Raw genomic sequence first — 18,451 nt, 5'->3', positions numbered from 1 at the left:
AAGACATCCTACTCATTAAAGTTTACTTTAAATGCCTTCACCCCAATCTCTATACAAAACAAGAAAAGGCCCAAACATTCAACATTGACAACTTACTGGATATTCAACCAAATCAACAGGTTGTCTAAATGGTTCAGAATCTTCACACTGAAAAATTAAGTTCACTAGTTCCTTACACTGTTTCTTCCAGTTACTTTCAACATAGTTGGTCGCTTTGATGCTCCTTTTTTTCCAATCACGGACCTGAAAACACATTTGTAGTATTAGAAGTTTTTTCAGTGTTGGAAATGTAACAGTGTGGTAGGACACAGTACGGTGGTAAAAATGCAACTGGACGGTCTCTGTACTGCAACAATGCGGCCGCTCTTTTTTTTTCTATTCTTTTTTTTGAAGATTTTGTTTGTTTGACAGATCACAAGCAGGCAGAGAAGCAGGCAGAGAGAGAGAGGGGGGAAAGCAGGCTGCCTGCCGAGCAGAGAGCCTGATGCAGGGCTCGATCCCAGGACCCTATGATCATGACCTGAGCCAAAGGCAGAGGCTTAACCCACTGAGCCACCCAGGCGCCCCACATTGTGGCTACTCTTATTTTCTACCTACTTGGAAGAAACCCACTTTTCTGTTAAAAACCCAAGAACATCCATCACTCTGAAAATATTGTTCATCCCACCACTTATCTTCCAAGTATAGAGAATATTTTCACAGAATATGAAGCATCACCTGGGACAACCTGGTAGGCTAAATAATGGCCCCAAAGATGCCCATACCCTAATCCAAGAACTCACGACTGTCACTTTACGTGGCAGACTTGACTAACGGCATGGATCTTGACATGGGAAGACTGTCCTGGATTATCAGGATGGACCCAATGTAATCACAAAGGTCCTCTTAAGAGTGAGGCAGAAGAGGGGTGCCTGGGTGGTTCAGTCAGTCAAGCATCCAACTCTTAGTTTCGGCTCAGGTCATGATCTCAGGGTCGTGAGACTGAGCCCTGCGTTGGACTCTGCACACAGCACGGAGTCTGCTTGGGATTCTCCCTCTCTGGCCCCTCCCACTCGGGCTCTAAAATAAATAAATAAATCTTTTTTTTTTTTTTTTAAAAGGGCTGGAGGAGGCCGAAGAGTCAGAAGCCAGAGACTTCAAGCTGCTGGCATAAAGATGGAAGAGGTAACAAGAAGCTCTAGAAGGTGGAAAAATGCAAGGAAAGGGATTCTAACCCTAGAGCTTCCAGAAAGGAACACAGCAATGACACGCTGATTTTAGCTCACTGAGACCCAGGTCCAACTGCTGATCTACATAAGTACAAGACCATTTTTCTTTCTTTTTTTTTTTAATTTTATTTATTTAATGGAGAGAGAGAGCACAAACAGGGGGAGTGGCAGGCAGAGGGAGAGAGAGAGAAACAGGCTCCCCACTGAGCAGGGAGCCCAATGTGGGGCTCAATCCCAGGGTACCAGGATCATGAACTGAGCCAAAGGCAGATGCTTAACTGAACCACTCAGGCGCCCCAACATTATTTTGTTTTTAATTGTTTAAGCCACTAGATTTGTAATTTGCTATAGCAGTCATAGCAAGCAAATACTAAAGAGATACTAAACACTTAGGAGTCTATTTAAAAATGAAATTATATGAAAATGACAATAATTCAACTTTCACTTTCTCAATGTTATTTGGGGCAAGCATATTAGGTAAATTACTATAATAAAAAGCTTGGATTTAAGCAGCAAGCATCTGGGTAACACTTAAAATGTTAAGCATTTTTTTGAGAGAGAGAGAGCATGTGCATGCTCGCAGGGTCGGGGTGGGATAGGGCGATAGAGAAAGGATCTTAAAAGCAGGCACCACGGATCAGCACAGAGCCCCACTCAGGGCTCAATCTCATGACCTGGTCCTAAATCAAGAGTCAGACGCTTAACCAACCATGCCACCCAAACACCCCCTTAGACTGATTTTAAAACAAGAATAAGTAAACAAAGTTCAATCAGGAAGATTAACTTACTCTCCTTCCAGAAGATGTTTTAGGAAGATCACTATCATCCTAGGAATAAAAATCAGAGCAGCTTAAGTGTTAAATTCTCACTTGAAATATAATAATCTAAAAGCATATCAAAGACATTAGGTTTACCTTGTTTACAAAAATCTCAAAAGGCAGACCGTATCAGATGACCTCTGTGGCACCCAGACTCCAACCAACCAACCATTCTTAATAATCCCTTACATCCCCTAAGAACATGCAATAATTCCAAAAGAGCTATAAAAAGTTGCTTTGTGCATGATCTAAATAGAACTTGCATAAGCAACTTTAAATTTGTTTTACCTCTATCCATAAAACCCTAGAAACCATCTCCTACATTTCCTGAATTTCCTACTCTACACATTTTCTTATTCTCTAAATCAATATCTATATACCCATTTTTATTTCAAGATAAATCAGCATGAAAATCAGTGAATCACAATAAGGGCCTGTGTAGAATCTGACATTCCACTGACATGGGTGGTGTTTTTAAAGAATACCCTTCCTACAATTTCTGCAACTTCCTGCTCAATTCTGTATAGACTGAAATATTCAACACCACTGACATCTGTCTTAAACTTCAATACCATCTTGAGTGAAGAACCTGTGGGTACTATGAGCATAGGAAAGTTCATGAATTTTTACTTAAAATTAAATCCAACTCTCAGATATTGGTTTCAGCAAAAGTAGAGAACATACTCCACAGCTATGTTATTCATATAAATATACTTTGCTTATTTGGTATCAATTACTGGTTAAAACTAAAAATTACCTCACTAAACCATCTAGATAATTAAGAAATATACTTTTACCAAAATAGTTCCCATAGTTCACTGGAATATAATGAGAATTGATATTTTCTACTTCACTCAATATTTTTAAGTTACCATTTGAAATTAACAAAAATCATTATAAAATTGACAAACTTCATACCAAATCCTCAGCATTTTGCTCATCATTTTCAGAAGTGTTAGAAAGTTCTGAGATATTTGTACAGTCTTGATTCCTAAAAAACAATTTTTCACGTTTTTAAGAGTATGTAGAGATAGTTATGACTGTTGTCAAAAATTCAAACTGTAGGTTAGGATATAAATATTGTTCCCCAAGTATGCATGCCTAATTTCAAGCAGAGGAATATCAAGGTTTTTTAATCTATCCTCTGTGGGAAAAACATACTATCTTAGAATATTAAAAGCAAGCTTTTTCCCCCAGCTAGGTATGTATAAAAATTAAGCTGGTAATCCAGAAATAATACATACATGAGCTCAATTGGATGAACGTCCAGATGAGTTTTCCTACACATCATCACTAGTAATACTCATACGAGTACCAAGAACATGGTTGATTAAGATAAAACAGAGGGGGAAAAGTAGAAATCAAAGCAAATTATATTTTCACACACCGAAGAAAGAATGCGAAAGTAGGAACGTCCAGGCACAAGGAAGATGAAAAAGGTATGTGATTTTCCGAAGCAGAAAAAAATGAAAGTTCTGGAGAAGTGTTAGTAAGTCCAAGTCGTCTGGGCAAGAGATAGAGTCAACCCAGCAAAGTGAGCTAGAGTAGAACCAGTAATTTCCCAGGGTGTAGCCTGATGGTGCAAATGACTGCACAGTTTATCAACCATGTTCTCCAATACATAATTCTTTCCAACAATTCGTATGGCTATGGTAGAAAAAGGCATTAAGATCATAGAGCAAAACTCATTAATTTTGAAGGAAACAGGCTGAGTAATCTGTCCAAAGTGACAAAGAATGTTCACTCGAATAGATTAAAACTCAGATCTCACTTTCCAAGTCAGTTTCCATCCTACTCTTCCAAACTTATCTCTCAGTGCAAGCAAGCGTGTGCAAAGTCACACACAAACACGCTCATGCAATACAGTCCCAGAGAGATAAAAACCAATCTAGTCATGACAACACATCTCTCAAACCCAAACTCAACACTCTCCACAAAATAAGAGGTGAGAAAAAATGATGAGGTCAGTAAAGAAGGGAAAGGCCAGACAACAGAGGGAAAGGACACAGTGACATCAGACACATGAAAGCCATGGGAGTCTGAACTGGATCCTGAGACAGAGCAAGGCTACTGGTGGAAGAACTAAGGAAATTTACAGGCATTCTGGACTGCAGTCATTACACCAAGGACCATTTCTTATTGTTTCACGAGGACATCACAGGTACGAAAAATGTTAACCTAAGGGGACACCAGGCGAAGGGTATCTATAGGGCAACTCTCTGGAAAATTAGTTCAAAGTTCTAAAAAGCAGAAAATTTGTTCAATTTCTCATGCCTTTACTGAAATTACGTTCACAATATATATGTAAAGAAGTGTCACTGAATGTAGCACATTAAAAGGGTATAATTCAGAGAGCAGAAATTATGAACTGGCTGGTTGCAAGAGGTACAACATGAAAAGACATTTTCCCACAACATCTCTGATAGGAGGTAACTTACTTTATAAATTTTAAAAGTTGGTCAGTTATCTTCTTAGCTGATCTTGCAATTACACTCTCAGGTTCATTAAACGTCCTGGCATTGTGTTCTATGCATCTGACTTCCCAAACTAATGCAGACAGCCTCCTTCAAAACAAAAAGCAGGCGATTTAGGACATAGAAAATGAGAAGACAGAAACCAAGAAAACAAAATTAAGCCAGCATATATTTACATATTAAATCTAAATGCCAAAGTTACAACTAATAATAACCTCCTAATGCTATCAACCTGATCACAGTCACAAGCAATTATAGCGGAAGCCAAACCGCAGAGAATACATGTAAAGACCAAAAATCTTAACAGTTCACTTAATCACATCCAGAAAAAAAAACAGAGCAACCTCCCTTTCACCTTGTCTAGAGATACAACTGAAGCTACTAAGACTCAAAGAAAATGTGTTAAATACCATTAATCCTATGAGAGTAACCATGCAAAGCAGTTTCTGAACGAAAGCACATTCCCAGGTTTGGCTATACAAATGATGTTAAGAAGTCAGTTTTTTGTATTGGTAATTTCTTGAAGTAGATGAATTACAAAAAATACCATAAATTACTTAAAAAAATATATCACCGACACCACGAAATTTTATTATCAGTGCTCTAGAAGCCAAATATAAAAGCTGGTGACTCTGGGGAATTAATCTTTCAAAGGCCAATCTTTAACCAAGTTAAGTTTTATCTTTAAATTGAGCTGCTAATAAGAAATAACACGGAGGACATGGGGAGATGGAGAGGAGAAGGGAGTTGAGGGAAATTGGAAAGGGAGATAAACCATGAGAGACTATGGACTCTGAAAAACAATCTGAAGGGTCTGAAGCGGCGGGGGGTGGGAGGCTGGGGGGTTGGGGGAGCCAGGTGGTGGGTATTAAGGAGGGCACGGATTGCATGGAGCACTGGGTGTGGTGCATAAACAATGAATTCTGGTACACTGAAAGAAATTAAATTTTTAAAAAATGAAACCTTAAAATAAGTAAATAAATTGAGCTGCTAAACAGGAATGTTAACATGCAAATAAAAACAAATAAGGATGTCTAACTACTTAACATAATTCCTAAGAAAAACAGACTACGAAAGACTGAGGAGTGAAACATGCTATTTGTCATCTGAATGTCGAACATGTCTTACACATAAGACCACAAATTACCATAATGAAAGAAGAGAATGAAACAGAAAGTAATGTTGATCAGCTCCCACTCCACTACCATTCACTCTGGTCAGGACGACCAAAGACCCTTTCAGATTATTTTTAAAGGAGGTTTCTACTGACCTGTAAAATCGATTAACAAGTCTCATCCGAATGGTGTAAAGATCAGTTGGATAAGCTACTACAGTGCAGTACTTGGGGTATGTACACAGATCGACTGGACCTGCAAAAGCTGCCGCTATGTCTGTGGAGGCAGACAGAAGAAACCTTCATCAATAAATTCGTTATTTTTAAGAGGTTACTTCTCTACAAATGATTAAAAATAGAGCTACGTTTAACACCACAGGCCCAACCAAAAGGTAGCAAACAGAAATTGTAGGGAAGAACACGACCACGGCTTGTTACTATTTTTAAATACTATTGTGGAAAGGAAAACTTGAACATGAAACTTCACACTAAAAAACTTACCAAGATTCAAAAGTTGATCGATGCCACTAATAATTCGTTCACACTCTTCATCTCTTGATTTCTGACCCCATTCACCATCTTGTGGTTTGTAGAGCAATTTCTCTAGCTCATCTGAAGTGACAGAAATACTAGCTCCTAATTCTTCAGGCGGATCAACTATGAATCCCATTTAAAAAAAAAAAAAACAAAAAGTAAAATAATCAACCAAACAAATATGTACTATATTTAAGTTGTCAAAACTCATAAACAAGACACAACAAAGGAACATGTAGCTGCTTTACAGTGGAGAAACCTGGCAGACACCACTTCCTCAGTAGTAAAACAAATGGATACCATGTGCCTCCAGAACTCACTGAGGACCACATATCACTTCTCTAACACTCGTGCCAAAAATGCAAACCCTGGATGATGAGTAAATGTGAATCAAGCCTATGCTGAGGGAAATTCTGCAAAATAACTAGCCAGGATTATATGAGAAATGATCGTGGGGCTACTAAGATGCACTCAGCATCAAGCTGGAAGCCTATGATAAGAATTAATGAGCCAGCGGCGCCTGGGTGGCTCACTCGTTAAGTGTCTGCCTTCAGTTCAAGTCATGATCCCAGGGTCCTGGGATCAAGTCCCACCGGGCTCCCTGCTCCACGGGAAGCCTGCTTCTCCCTCTCCCACTCCCCCTGCTTGTGTTCCCTCTTTTGCTCTCTATCAAATAAATAAAATCTTTAAAAAAAAAAGAATGAGCCAGACATGCAGTAATTCTCTTGAGTTTTAGTAAACCTCACAGTTACCATAATAATTTAAAAACGTTTCTCAAACTGAAAACATAGGTAAAATATTTTCATCATTTAAAAATTATATACCATTATCAGGAATTGGTTCCATGTCCCATGGGCTAAGTTTTTCAATTTCAGTGTTGTCCCACCTGTTAAAAAAACAGAAAGTCCAGTTAGCCTCTCATAAAAATGAATTGTGGCTAATGACTAGGTATCCACTACAAAAGTAAAGAGAAAGAAAATATGAAAACCTCATTGTAGCAATACAAATTTAAATATTAATAGTTAAGATTTTTTAGGAAGATATATAATGAGAAGAAAAAGTATAAAAAAGTATGCCGGGTTCAAAGACAAAGCCAGAAATCCTGTGTGGCTTGTACGCACTGCAGGTCTAAGGAAAAAAATACTCAAAGATACCATGGAGCCTTGAATGCGCCCTTCAGAATGGGACTTTATTCCACAGTCAATGGAAAAGCAGCACAGACTTCCATAAACAAGGGAAATGATGTAATGTGTGCTCCTAAACAAGAACCCTGCAGTATTACACTGAGAAAATACCAGGCGGCTATAGAAATGGTCCCAAGGGAAGAAAGCAGAGCCTGCCTCCAGGGGTACTGGTGAACAGGAAGCAGCAAGGGCATCTTAGAGATACCACACAGGGGAGACAGACAGGACTTGAGGAAAGACTAAATCGTGTCTTTAGTTAAAGACTAAATCGTCTTTAACCTGAACCTAATAGTTCTTCATAAAACCACCCACCAGTGGAGAATTAATTTTCAACTGCATACAGACCTAACGATGTAGCACTGGAAATGACTATCAGGGTACTGTGGCTGATATGGCTCTTGACTTAGCACTGTCCCAAACCACCAAGCATCATCAATGATGGATCGGAACCTGTCACCTGTAAGAGAAGACCAAGTCTGAGACACCAATTTGCCAAGATTAACATTTTTAATTTATAAAATACAATGATACAGATAAAAATTATTTCTTGATCTTAAAATTAGCCACCTTTCAGCAATCTTCAGTGATAAAGTCAATATTAAAAAGATACAATGTTACAGGGGGCAATTTACTGAAAGCATATAACCAAACCGTAGAACAGACTAAATATTATGACTAGATGCTGTTGTTTGGTGCATCCAAACACCCACCCCCAAATAAGTTCCATTATGTTTTACTACAAGAAACAAAAAACCAAGTTTAATAAAACTCAAAAATCATTTGTAACGATATGTACTATCAATAAATACTTGTTTATTAAGTATATTAAATATATACAGCTCTGAAATATATATTTCTTAAAGAATAAAACAGATTATAAAAGTTATGATGTGAATTTAATCCATGATTGTTCCAAAGTTGTTCCTATATAAATAATGCTACTTAAAACTGTCTTAATTGTTATGGCTTCACAATAAGAATCAGTTTTAGATGCACCCTTGGAAATGCTTACATATCGATTATTTAAAAAATTAGGAGCCTGGGTGGCTCAGTCAGTTGAGCATCTGACTCTTCGTTTCAGCTCAGATCATGATCTCAGGGTTGTGAGATCGAGCCTCACCTCAGGCATGGAGCTTGCTTAGGATTCTCTCTCCTTCTCCCTCTGCCCCTCCCAACTCCCTCTCTTAAAAAAAAAAAAAAAAAAGAAGAAGAAGAAGAAGAAATAATTAAACCTCCAAATACTCCTTTATCTTGGCAGGATAAATACAAGCAGGCAAGTAGGTATTAGGAGGACTCCACTACAAACCCAAATAACTGTAGAGAGTGCTCCAACCAACTTCAGTCATTTTGGGAATGTATTCTAAGAATGCGTCTAGAGGAACATGCTGTATGTGAGCTACTGCACATATGTTACAAAACAAACACAGACCACTGTAATAACCCCACCTTTCTTTCCCATGTTCTTCACCATTCTCAAAACAAAATCACTGACCTAAAAAAGTCACAGATCTATCCTTGGTAGATTCACAGTTCTTTCTTCAAGGAAATTTTTAAGGAAATGGTAGCAATCAAAATTAAAGTTACATCTCACCCCCAAGAAAGAGAATATTCATGTAAGAAAATACCCACAAATAGTATTAACTAAACAAAGTATGCTTAAACTAAATTCTGTAAAACTGAAAAAAAAAAAAAAAACAGCAATATTGCAATTATCAGATCTACTTGTTTTGAGGGTTTGTTTTGTTTTGTTTTTTTAATTTGTCAAAGAGAGAGAAAGTACAAGCAAGGGAAGCAACAGGCAGAGGGAAAAGTAGGCTCCCGGCTGAGCAAAGAGCCCAACGCAGCACTCGATCCCAGGACCCTGGGATCATGACCTGAGCCGAGGGCAGACGCTTAACTGACTGCGCCATCCAGGCATCCCAGTTTTGAGGTTCTTAATATATTTTCAAATTCATGTAAACAAGACTTTTTATGTATATTTCATATTTTTCCACATTATTAGAAGCCCTTAATTCCTTCACCCCTCTACCCATCTCCCTGCCATTAATAATTTCTACTTTTGGTATTTCATTATATAAATATTCTAAAACATAACTTCAACTTTAGAAAAAAATCTTGGTTAGTTCTAAATTTTTTTTTGAGTATTTAGTTTTTTTTTGATAGAAAGAGACACAGTGAAAGAGGGAGTACATGCAGGAGGAGTGGGAGAGGGAGAAGCAGGCTTCCCGAGGAGCAGGAAGCCCGATGTAGGGCTCGATCCCAGGACCCTGGGATGATGACCTGAGCTGAAGGTAGACACCCAACAAGTGAGCCTCCCAGGCGCCCCAAGTTCTCCTAACTTTTTAAATGAAAGGCATATATTAAAAATCTGATGGAACACCCTGGTTTTTATCTAATTATGTAATGAATTAACTTTATAATTTCTTTAATCTAAAACCAGAAGATACTTTCAGTTTAAACAAAAGGTTTTTTTCAGTGTATCGATAACACTTTTAATGAAAAGGAGCCTTAAGAAATCACTTTTCTGTGGGCACCTAGCTGACTCAGTCAGAAGAACATGCAACTCTTAACCTCAGGGTCATGAGTTAGAGCCCCAGGTTTGGCACAGAGATTACTTAAATAAATTTTTAAAAATCACTTTTCTGAAGGTAAAAACCTGGCTTTTCCTTAAGCACACACACACACAAAAAGGACCTGTTTTGCCTATACAAGAGTAGGATAAACTTGAGTCAAGAGTATGGTAGAACTTGAGTAAAGTTTTCAATATAGGAGAATCAAAATCAAGCAACTTCTTTTAATAGCACTCCCCAAACTTCAAGAAAACAGGTAAGATTTCATGGGGGAACAAAACTGAATTAATTAGAAGATCTGGTACATTCACTTCTCAGCCACAAAAATAAAACAAACCCACTAAATTGAGAGAGGTGAGTAGGAATCCATCTCTAGAGCTGAGCTACAGAAAACTTAGTTTAAAATAATTTTTGGATGCACATGTTGGTGGAACGAAAGGACAGCTTCCAACACAGACATCGTTAGGGGCTGGATAAACATAATAGATGGGAAACTTCCAAATCTGGCTATAGGACTTGTTAACTCCCACACATTCCAGACGACTCAAGTTTGCTTTTTGTTGTTTCTTTGTGTGGCTAGATGTGTTTTTCTTCAAGAAAAATTTCCTTTACCTCTAGTTCCAAAATAATGCTGACTACTTGAGTGGATGTTACCATTAAAAATAGTCCAATAGGGTAATTTTATTTTTTTGTCCAGCCAAATGTCTCAGGGTTATAAACTGTAAATGTTTTATGAATTTATTTTTTAAAGGAATGGTTTCCTCAAGTCAACCTTTTTAAGACTGCGTGGATATGACATTAAAATATTCTGATATTGGGGCACCTGGGTGGCTCAGTGGGTTAAAGCCTCTGCCTTCAGCTCAGGTCATGATCCTAGGGTCCTGGGATCGAGCCCCACATCGGACTCTCTGCTCCACAGGGAGCCTGCTTCCTCCTCTCTCTTTCTCTGCCTGCCTCTCTGCCTACTTGTGATCTCTGTCTGTCAAATAAATAAATAAAATCTTTAAAAAAAAAAAAAAAAGAACCGGGCCCCTTTCTCCGTTCTTTAAAAAAAAAAAAAAAAAAAAAAAAAATTCTGATATACCAGAATATTATGTTTGAAATCTGCATTATTTTTCAACTTTCTGATTGTTATATATCATAAAATAATTTTGTGAATTATTAAAAAGACAGAAAAAAATGCAATGTGGCGAAGTCTGAAAGGAAAGAAAAGGTCAACCCCAGCATATAGTCAATGAGTAAGAAATAATCCCTTCAAAAAGTCAGGTACTATCCGAATACAAGAAATGGTGCTTGACTAAAAACGGTATTAAGGAGATGTAAGTACCAGCCCTAAGCAAAATATACTCCAGTCGCTTATATCTTTCCACAACTTACGTGTTCGCATCCTCCATAAAAAGCAGCACCAGAACCACAAAAATAGACCAATAAAATGAGAGATCATTTTTTGAAGGCATATAAAACTCAGTAGGGATGGACTTACAAGACTGCCAATTCCTCTGTCTTGCTTCATCATAAAATTGACGCAATACAAGAAAGTCAATAACATCTGGCATATCATGGTATCTAAACAGAAATATAAAAAACTGTTAAACGCCCTGAGTAGGAGGTTACAGTTTAGAGCAACAATGTCTAAAAGAAACAGGATGGGAGCTGCACTTGTAGTTTTTATTTTTCAACTAGCCTTATTAAAAATAAGTAAAAAGAAAAAAAAAAATAAGTAAAAAGAAGCTAGTAAAATTCATTTTAAGAGTGTATTTTATTTAACCCTACATACCTTAAATCCTGCTTCACATTGTTTTCAGTACAAAATAATGAGATATTTTATATAATCTTTTTCTCTGTATCAAGTCTTCAAACTCTAGCGTGTACACCTAACATCACACCCAACTGAAATCGGCCACACTCTACTTGCTCAAGAGCCACTGTGGCTGAGGGCTACCGTAACAGACAGCATAGGCTTCAAAGATTATTTATTCTAACGTTTGCTCAAAAATAAAGACAGAAGAAATGTCCCCCCAGCCCAGAATTCTCCACACATTTAAGTGGCACAGAGAAAGGTATACAACAGGCCAACGCATCACTGTTGTTTTAACACATGATCTTTACTTCTAGTGGGCTCCCATCCACCAGAACCTCAACTCACAGGCTGTCCACAGTGCTCTACTATTTACCCTACAGCTAGGGAAAGAACCTGCTCATCAGCAAGAGGAAAAATCTAAACTTAAATAATTCCATAAAAAAATAGTAACACATACCTAATAGAGAAAGATTTGTCCATTAGTCTTCCAGTTGCAGGATCTATAAATGCAAGTTTGAGGCAACAGAGTGTAGGGGGCCCAACCTCATATCGTATTCCAACTATTTTGACCAATTCTTGATCCTTTTAACAGATATTTTTTTTAAAAAAGTGTTTAAAAATGGTTAAAACAGAGCAATTCCTCAAGACCATAATTCTCCACATACTGCCACATTAAATAAACTCACAATTTAGCTTCCAATTTAACATTAATTATAATCATTTTTGCTATCATTTCATGACACATCAATCATTAACTGCAATCATTTTGCTTCACATCTTTTTTAGGACAGACATTTAACACTGTTTCTAATGTAAGGAATATACTAACTTTAGAAAATATACCACAAGTGGAAGAAGGAACATGTAAGTCACTGACCAGCTCAATATCTAAAGATAACTGCTATGAATAATCTGAATTTCTTTGCAGCTTTGTTCTCAGAGATACACAATCCTGTTCTGTGTGTTTCTGTGTAAAGACACTTCATCTAATACATTGATTCATTAGCACTGAACACACAGCCCAAAGTAGTATAACTCACATCTAAACGAAGTTTATCTAACACACATTTTTCCCCACAAAGCACATCATCACTTTCTTGTGCTAACACAGGAGAGCACTTTAAGCACTACACTTGCGGGCTCTTTTACACAGCAAGTCACCAACAAAAAGCATAAAAATGTAAACAGTCTTTACTATTGCATTCAACAGACTATGAAAAGGACCCTTATTTATGAGATGAGGGCTCAAATAAGAAGGCATCACCTTGCTCACTCTCAGCTGTGAACATGCTGGTCATGCAAATCAAATCTTCTGCCACTCTGTGAATGTTTGCAAGTGACCAGAAAGCATCATGAGCATTGATTTTGGGTCACAAATAACATACACCAAAAGGCAAATTCAAATATGCAATCTGTGAATAATGAGGATCAGCTGTACTCAGAGACTCAGTAATAAGTGAGACAGACGTACATAAATCAGAACATAACTCAAGCCAAGTTCAAGAAGGACAGCCACTAAGTTGAAGGGTAGTTAAGAACGCTGTCTTTGCTAACACAGCTATTCTCATCATCTAATAGTTACTGGAATATCAGAAACATAAAAGCATAAAGAATAAAATAAAAATCAACTGTAATGCTATTCCACATGTAATCACTATTGACTTTTTGATGTACTTATTTTTGTTAAGACATGCATCTGTAAATTTTTATCAAAACCACAAATATTCCACATCCTACTTTTCCTTAGTAATAAATTATAAAAAGTCAATAGTCATTCAAAAACAAATATTTTAAAAGCCTCAATTACACAGTGGGCTCTACATAGTAGTCAATTCTGTGAATGTACCATGATTCGATTCATTCAACGCTATAGGATATTTGGACACTTTCTAATTTTTTGTTTTTATAAACAGTGAAATGAAATCACCTTGCTCAAAAATTCACATGCATTTCCAATTGTTTCCTAAATTACTGGAAGTAAAATCACTGAATTAAAACATCTAAATATATATATATATATTTTTAAAGATTTTATTTATTTACTTGACAGAGAGAGAGAGAGAGACAGTGAGATAAGGAATATAAGCAAGGGGAGTGGGAGAGGGAGAAGCAGGGAGCACGATATTGGACTCGATCTCAGGATCCTCGGATCATGACCTGAGCCGAAGGCAGATGCTTAATGGCTGAGCCACCCAGGCGCCCCAAAACATCTAAGTATCTTTCAATTTCGATTCCAATTGTTAAAATAGCCTCCAGAAAGCCTGGGCTTTTTCATGGACCCTGTCCCCAATGTGAATAACTGGTAACAAACCAAAACCTTTGTTACTTGCTAAAATGTGGTAGTTTCTTTCTCTAAATGTTATTTATTTTTTTTTTTTTTTAAGATTTTTTTTATTTATTTATTTGACAGACAGAGATCACAAGCAGGCAGAGAGGCAGGCAGAGAGGAGGAAGCAGGCTCCCTGCTGAGCAGAGAACCCGATGCGGGGCTCGATCCCAGGACCCTGAGATCATGACCTGAGCCGAAGGCAGCGGCTTAACCCACTGAGCCACCCAGGTGCCCCTAAATGTTATTTTTTTTTTTAAATTATAAAACTGGTTAAGTACAGGGATATTCTATATTGTTTTCAGCAATCTAGTTTATTATGCATGGGGTCCAACCTTTTTTCCAATTTGTATTTCCTCTCTTGAAAAGTTGTACTTCTTTTGAACATGTATCCTGATACATGCATCTTAAGATCAATGATATATACCGCCAAGCTGCCTTCCCGAAAGACTCTGACACACTTAGTTTTGACAATACACGAAGACCACCCACTGACAAACATGTCTTCCTGCCAGATCGTAAGTCTTAAAAGTTGATAGCAGAAAGCAGGAAACCAATGGAAAGATAGTAAAGAAATATGCCTCAAGCTGGTTTATTTTTAATGGATTTGTAAATATTTAACTATCCATGTGCTAACTGTTTAATGACGTAATGACACCGTCCTCTTACCCTGAGATCCATTTTTCTCCACGGCTCCTTGTTGGGCTTCAGCTCATAGATGTTACTCCTTCTGACAGCCTCAATATAAGCTTCATGACCCTGTCGAAAATATATTACCTGCAAAAAGCATACATTTAAAAATTAAAACCTAACAGTAAAATATTTTGTCTTATGGTGTCCATATTCACATTTTTAAAATTTATTACTCTCACCTCATCACCCATTTGAGGAACAAAAGGAGACTTTCGAAGTGTGGTGTCAGTTATCCAAACTGGAGGATGAAACTCATATAAATGCTCCGTATTTGCAAGCTCCACCGGAGTCATCCTTTGCAAGCTCTGCCAAGGGGAACAGAACAAAGTTTAGTACAACAGAAAGGGCATGTGTACACTGTGTAACTGAAAAACACGGGGCACCTGGGGGGCTCAGTCAGTTAAGCAGCTGCCTTCGGCTCAGGTCATGATTCCTGGAATAGAGTCCTGCATCAGGCTCCCTGCTCACTGGTGACCTGCTCCCCCTGCCTGTGCTCTATCACTCTTTCTCTGTGATAAATAAATAAAATCTTAAAAATAAATAAATAAATAAACAACAAAAGAAACTTCACCACTGAGAATGCTTATTTATGGGCTCGTCACCTAATGATTAGTTTTTAAATAGCATACATATTTGGTTCCTTAACATACACAGAAACGTATCACTTGTGAAAGCATTGCAGATTTACCTAGCACTTTTCTAGCATCTCCTGAATTTCTAAGGTTCTTTGTAACACTTTATATCCTACAGGAGGGACCTAATTTCCAACCTAAATCCTCTTCAACAGACAGCCTGCCCTACCGACACACCATTCTGAATTCCACCAGGGACCAATCATCACAGTCTCCTCTTGACTGAGGTTTTAAAATTGGTGATATTAAAACACCGCCACAAACTCTTTGATCCTCCTCCTCTCCTCTTCAAGAGGTGCAGCCACATCTCCACTTGAGGGTGGGCTGGAACTGCTTCTAACAAACAGAATAAAACAGAAGTGACGAGAGCCTTTGAAGACTAGGCTGTCACAGGGATTCGGGTTCACCTCTTGCTTACACTTCAGGATCACTTCCTCAGGGAAAACCAACCACCATGTCCCACAGACGCCCACGCAGCGCTGCAGAGGAGCCCTGTGGTGAGGAACTGAGTCGTGAGTAAGCTTCAGAGAAGATCGAACCCTCAGACTGCCAACTCCAGCCACTGTGTGCAACCTTGTGAGCCACAAATCACCTAACCAATCAGCCCTCCAAGTCCCAATCCATCAGAACATGAACACAAGTTCGCTGTTTTAAGGAGCTAAGTTTCAGGGTGATCTGTTACACAGCAAAAGAGAACGAGTACAAACATGGGGCATCTTTAAATAATGGCCACCACCAGCACGACATGAGCCCTGTGCATATGGTAAGGAATAGGAACAGCACAGTTAAGAGCGTGAACCTGCCAAACGAAGGAGAACATGCCAGATGCATCTGGGACACATGGCAGTAACAGATGAGAGAAGAATAAAGTGCCCCAAAATGCCCTGAAGCATATTTCTGGTGTTGATTAACAGGAGAAAATAAAGAGTTATAGTGGGATTCTGAGCAAAACAGAGCTCCTCCTTTAGGTGGCAAACTGGGGAAGGAGTCAATGCCAAGGCCAATCTGGGGCAGATTCAACAGAGAAGGCTTCACAACAGAGTAGCTTTTCCAAATATAAATTCCGTTTTACATTTGAGTTGTGCTAACAGTGTCAAAAGAATATAAAAGTTCCAATTTCCTAAAGATTTTTAATTTTTTTTAAATTTTATTTATTTGATAGAGGGAGAGAGAGCACAAGAGGGAGGAGCTGCAGGCAGAAGGAGAGGGAGAAGCAGGCTCCCCACCAAGCAGGGAGCCTGATGTGGGGCTTGATCCCAGGACCCTGGAATCATGACCTGAGCTGAAGGCAGACGCTCATCCAAGTGAACTCACCAGGTGCCCCAAGACTTTTAATTTCTTTTTTTAAGATTTTATTTATTTATTTGACAGAGAGATCACAAGTAGACAGAGAGGCAGGCAGAGAGAGAGAGGGGGAAGCAGGCTCCCTGCTGAGCAGAGAGCCCAATGTGGGGCTTGATCCCAGGACCCTGAGATCATGACTTGAGCTGAAGGCAGAGGCTTAACCCACTGAGCCACCCAGGCGCCCCTTAATTTCTAAATATGGACAGAAACACCTGTATAAAAAGTGTAAAAAGATGGTTTTTTGTTTTTTGGTTTTTTTTAAAGATTTTATTTATTTATTTGTCAGAGAGAGAGAGGGAGAGAGAGCGAGCACAGGCAGACAGAGTGGCAGGCAGAGGCAGAGGGAGAAGCAGGCTCCCTGCTGAGCAAGGAGCCCGATGTGGGACTCGATCCCAGGACGCTGGGATCATGACCTGAGCCGAAGGCAGCTGCTTAACCAACTGAGCCACCCAGGCGTCCCTAAAAAGATGTTTTTAAAGATATACTTCTCTTACCTCTTTTTTAGGCTTATTTTCTTTCTTTCTCTTTCGTCTCCGCTTTGGAGGAGATAAATTTTCAGTAGACATTTCATCCTCTGAACTACTGCAAAAGCGGGTAACCCGCCGACGCGACGACGTCCGCAGAGGTGGCTGCAGATTGATGCCTGCATCAGCGGTCCAATCAGAATATCGAGATGACGAGTCACTGGCAAAGGAAAAAAGTGTAAGTTGCAGGGAACCAGAATCTAAGCCCTGACAGCAAGCCAGTCACATGACATTAAGAGAAGAGATGGAGAGGGAAGGAAAGGATCGTGGGAAAATTTAACTCGAACACTCTGCCTTCACCATCAGTGAATACTGAAATAACCAGAGATCGTGAGAAAGACAGAAACCTGCACTGACGCTGGAAATTAGGAAAGGATGTAAGCCTGAGGAATTATTTTAAAGTACAATATAGAGGAGACACTGTGGAACACAACATTTAGAGCCAACCAACAATCCCCTTTCAGAAGATGGAGTGTAGTTATGAAAACAGGAGAGCTCACACGGAACCGTAAGAGTAGGCCCTCCTCCCCACCCCAAGTGAGAGGGGGCTCAGGAATAGACTAGAAATTTTAACTGGAATGAAAAACCATCTGTGAACAGACCAAGGAGCCCAAGGAAAACATAACCACAACAAACAGAAAGCTGTAAGTGGTCAGAGCTTCTTGCCAAGAGGGGACCTTTCCTTGATAGGACAGAAGATTCGTGAGAGGAACTCGTAGCCCACCCCAGAGCAGAAGCGGAGTCCAACAGGAAACTAGATCCAGAAAACGAGCCCCTGCCCAGTGCTAGCTTCAGAAAATACAGAAAAGGACAACAAAGGACTCTATTGGGCCATCACTGGCCAACCACATACCTCTCAGGCTCAATAAAACATACGCACACTAACACACATTTCTAAGAGCTGTTTATTATAAAAAGAGTTATTTAGAAAAAATTCAAGAGCACCTGCTTTGTATAATGAAATTCAAGAAAAGCTGAATTAAAAGATAATAATTATAGAGATAGAAAGCATAACAGTGGTTGCCAGAGGACGGGGATGGGAGGTGGAGAATCACTGTTTAACAGGTATACAGTTTCAGTTTTGCATCAAGCTCCGGAGAGTGTGAGCAAGACAGTATGAATGTACTTAACACTACTGAAACATACACTTAACAACAGTTAAGATAGTAAATTTTATGTCTGTTTTTTATAATTAAAAATGAATTTAAAAAAAAATAGACAAGTGTTCT

At 38.7% G+C, this 18,451-nt stretch overlaps 1 protein-coding gene across 3 annotated transcripts in view; it reads right to left on the bottom strand.

The window, feature by feature from the left end:
- BRWD1 (bromodomain and WD repeat domain containing 1) overlaps nt 1-18,451 on the bottom strand; it is a 115,043-nt gene that overhangs the window by 25,393 nt on the left and 71,199 nt on the right. For 2 of the 3 annotated variants that reach the window (XM_047719871.1, XM_047719885.1), the window contains exons 22-34: nt 17,193-17,382; nt 14,902-15,030; nt 14,699-14,806; nt 12,161-12,285; nt 11,386-11,468; nt 7,678-7,789; nt 6,973-7,034; nt 6,116-6,271; nt 5,771-5,891; nt 4,465-4,590; nt 2,945-3,017; nt 1,997-2,035; nt 97-243 (exon numbers count right to left, since the gene is read on the bottom strand). In XM_047719871.1, coding sequence (XP_047575827.1) covers nt 97-243; nt 1,997-2,035; nt 2,945-3,017; nt 4,465-4,590; nt 5,771-5,891; nt 6,116-6,271; nt 6,973-7,034; nt 7,678-7,789; nt 11,386-11,468; nt 12,161-12,285; nt 14,699-14,806; nt 14,902-15,030; nt 17,193-17,382 — 1,471 coding nt within the window. The remainder of the gene's footprint in view (nt 1-96; nt 244-1,996; nt 2,036-2,944; nt 3,018-4,464; nt 4,591-5,770; nt 5,892-6,115; nt 6,272-6,972; nt 7,035-7,677; nt 7,790-11,385; nt 11,469-12,160; nt 12,286-14,698; nt 14,807-14,901; nt 15,031-17,192; nt 17,383-18,451) is intronic. The other variant, XM_047719878.1, reaches the window with a different exon arrangement.

This window comes from Lutra lutra, chromosome 1 (genome assembly GCF_902655055.1).
Source record: "Lutra lutra chromosome 1, mLutLut1.2, whole genome shotgun sequence".
In the NCBI taxonomy this organism is placed as follows: domain Eukaryota; kingdom Metazoa; phylum Chordata; class Mammalia; order Carnivora; family Mustelidae; genus Lutra; species Lutra lutra.
This window is presented reverse-complemented; position numbering and strand designations above follow the sequence as displayed.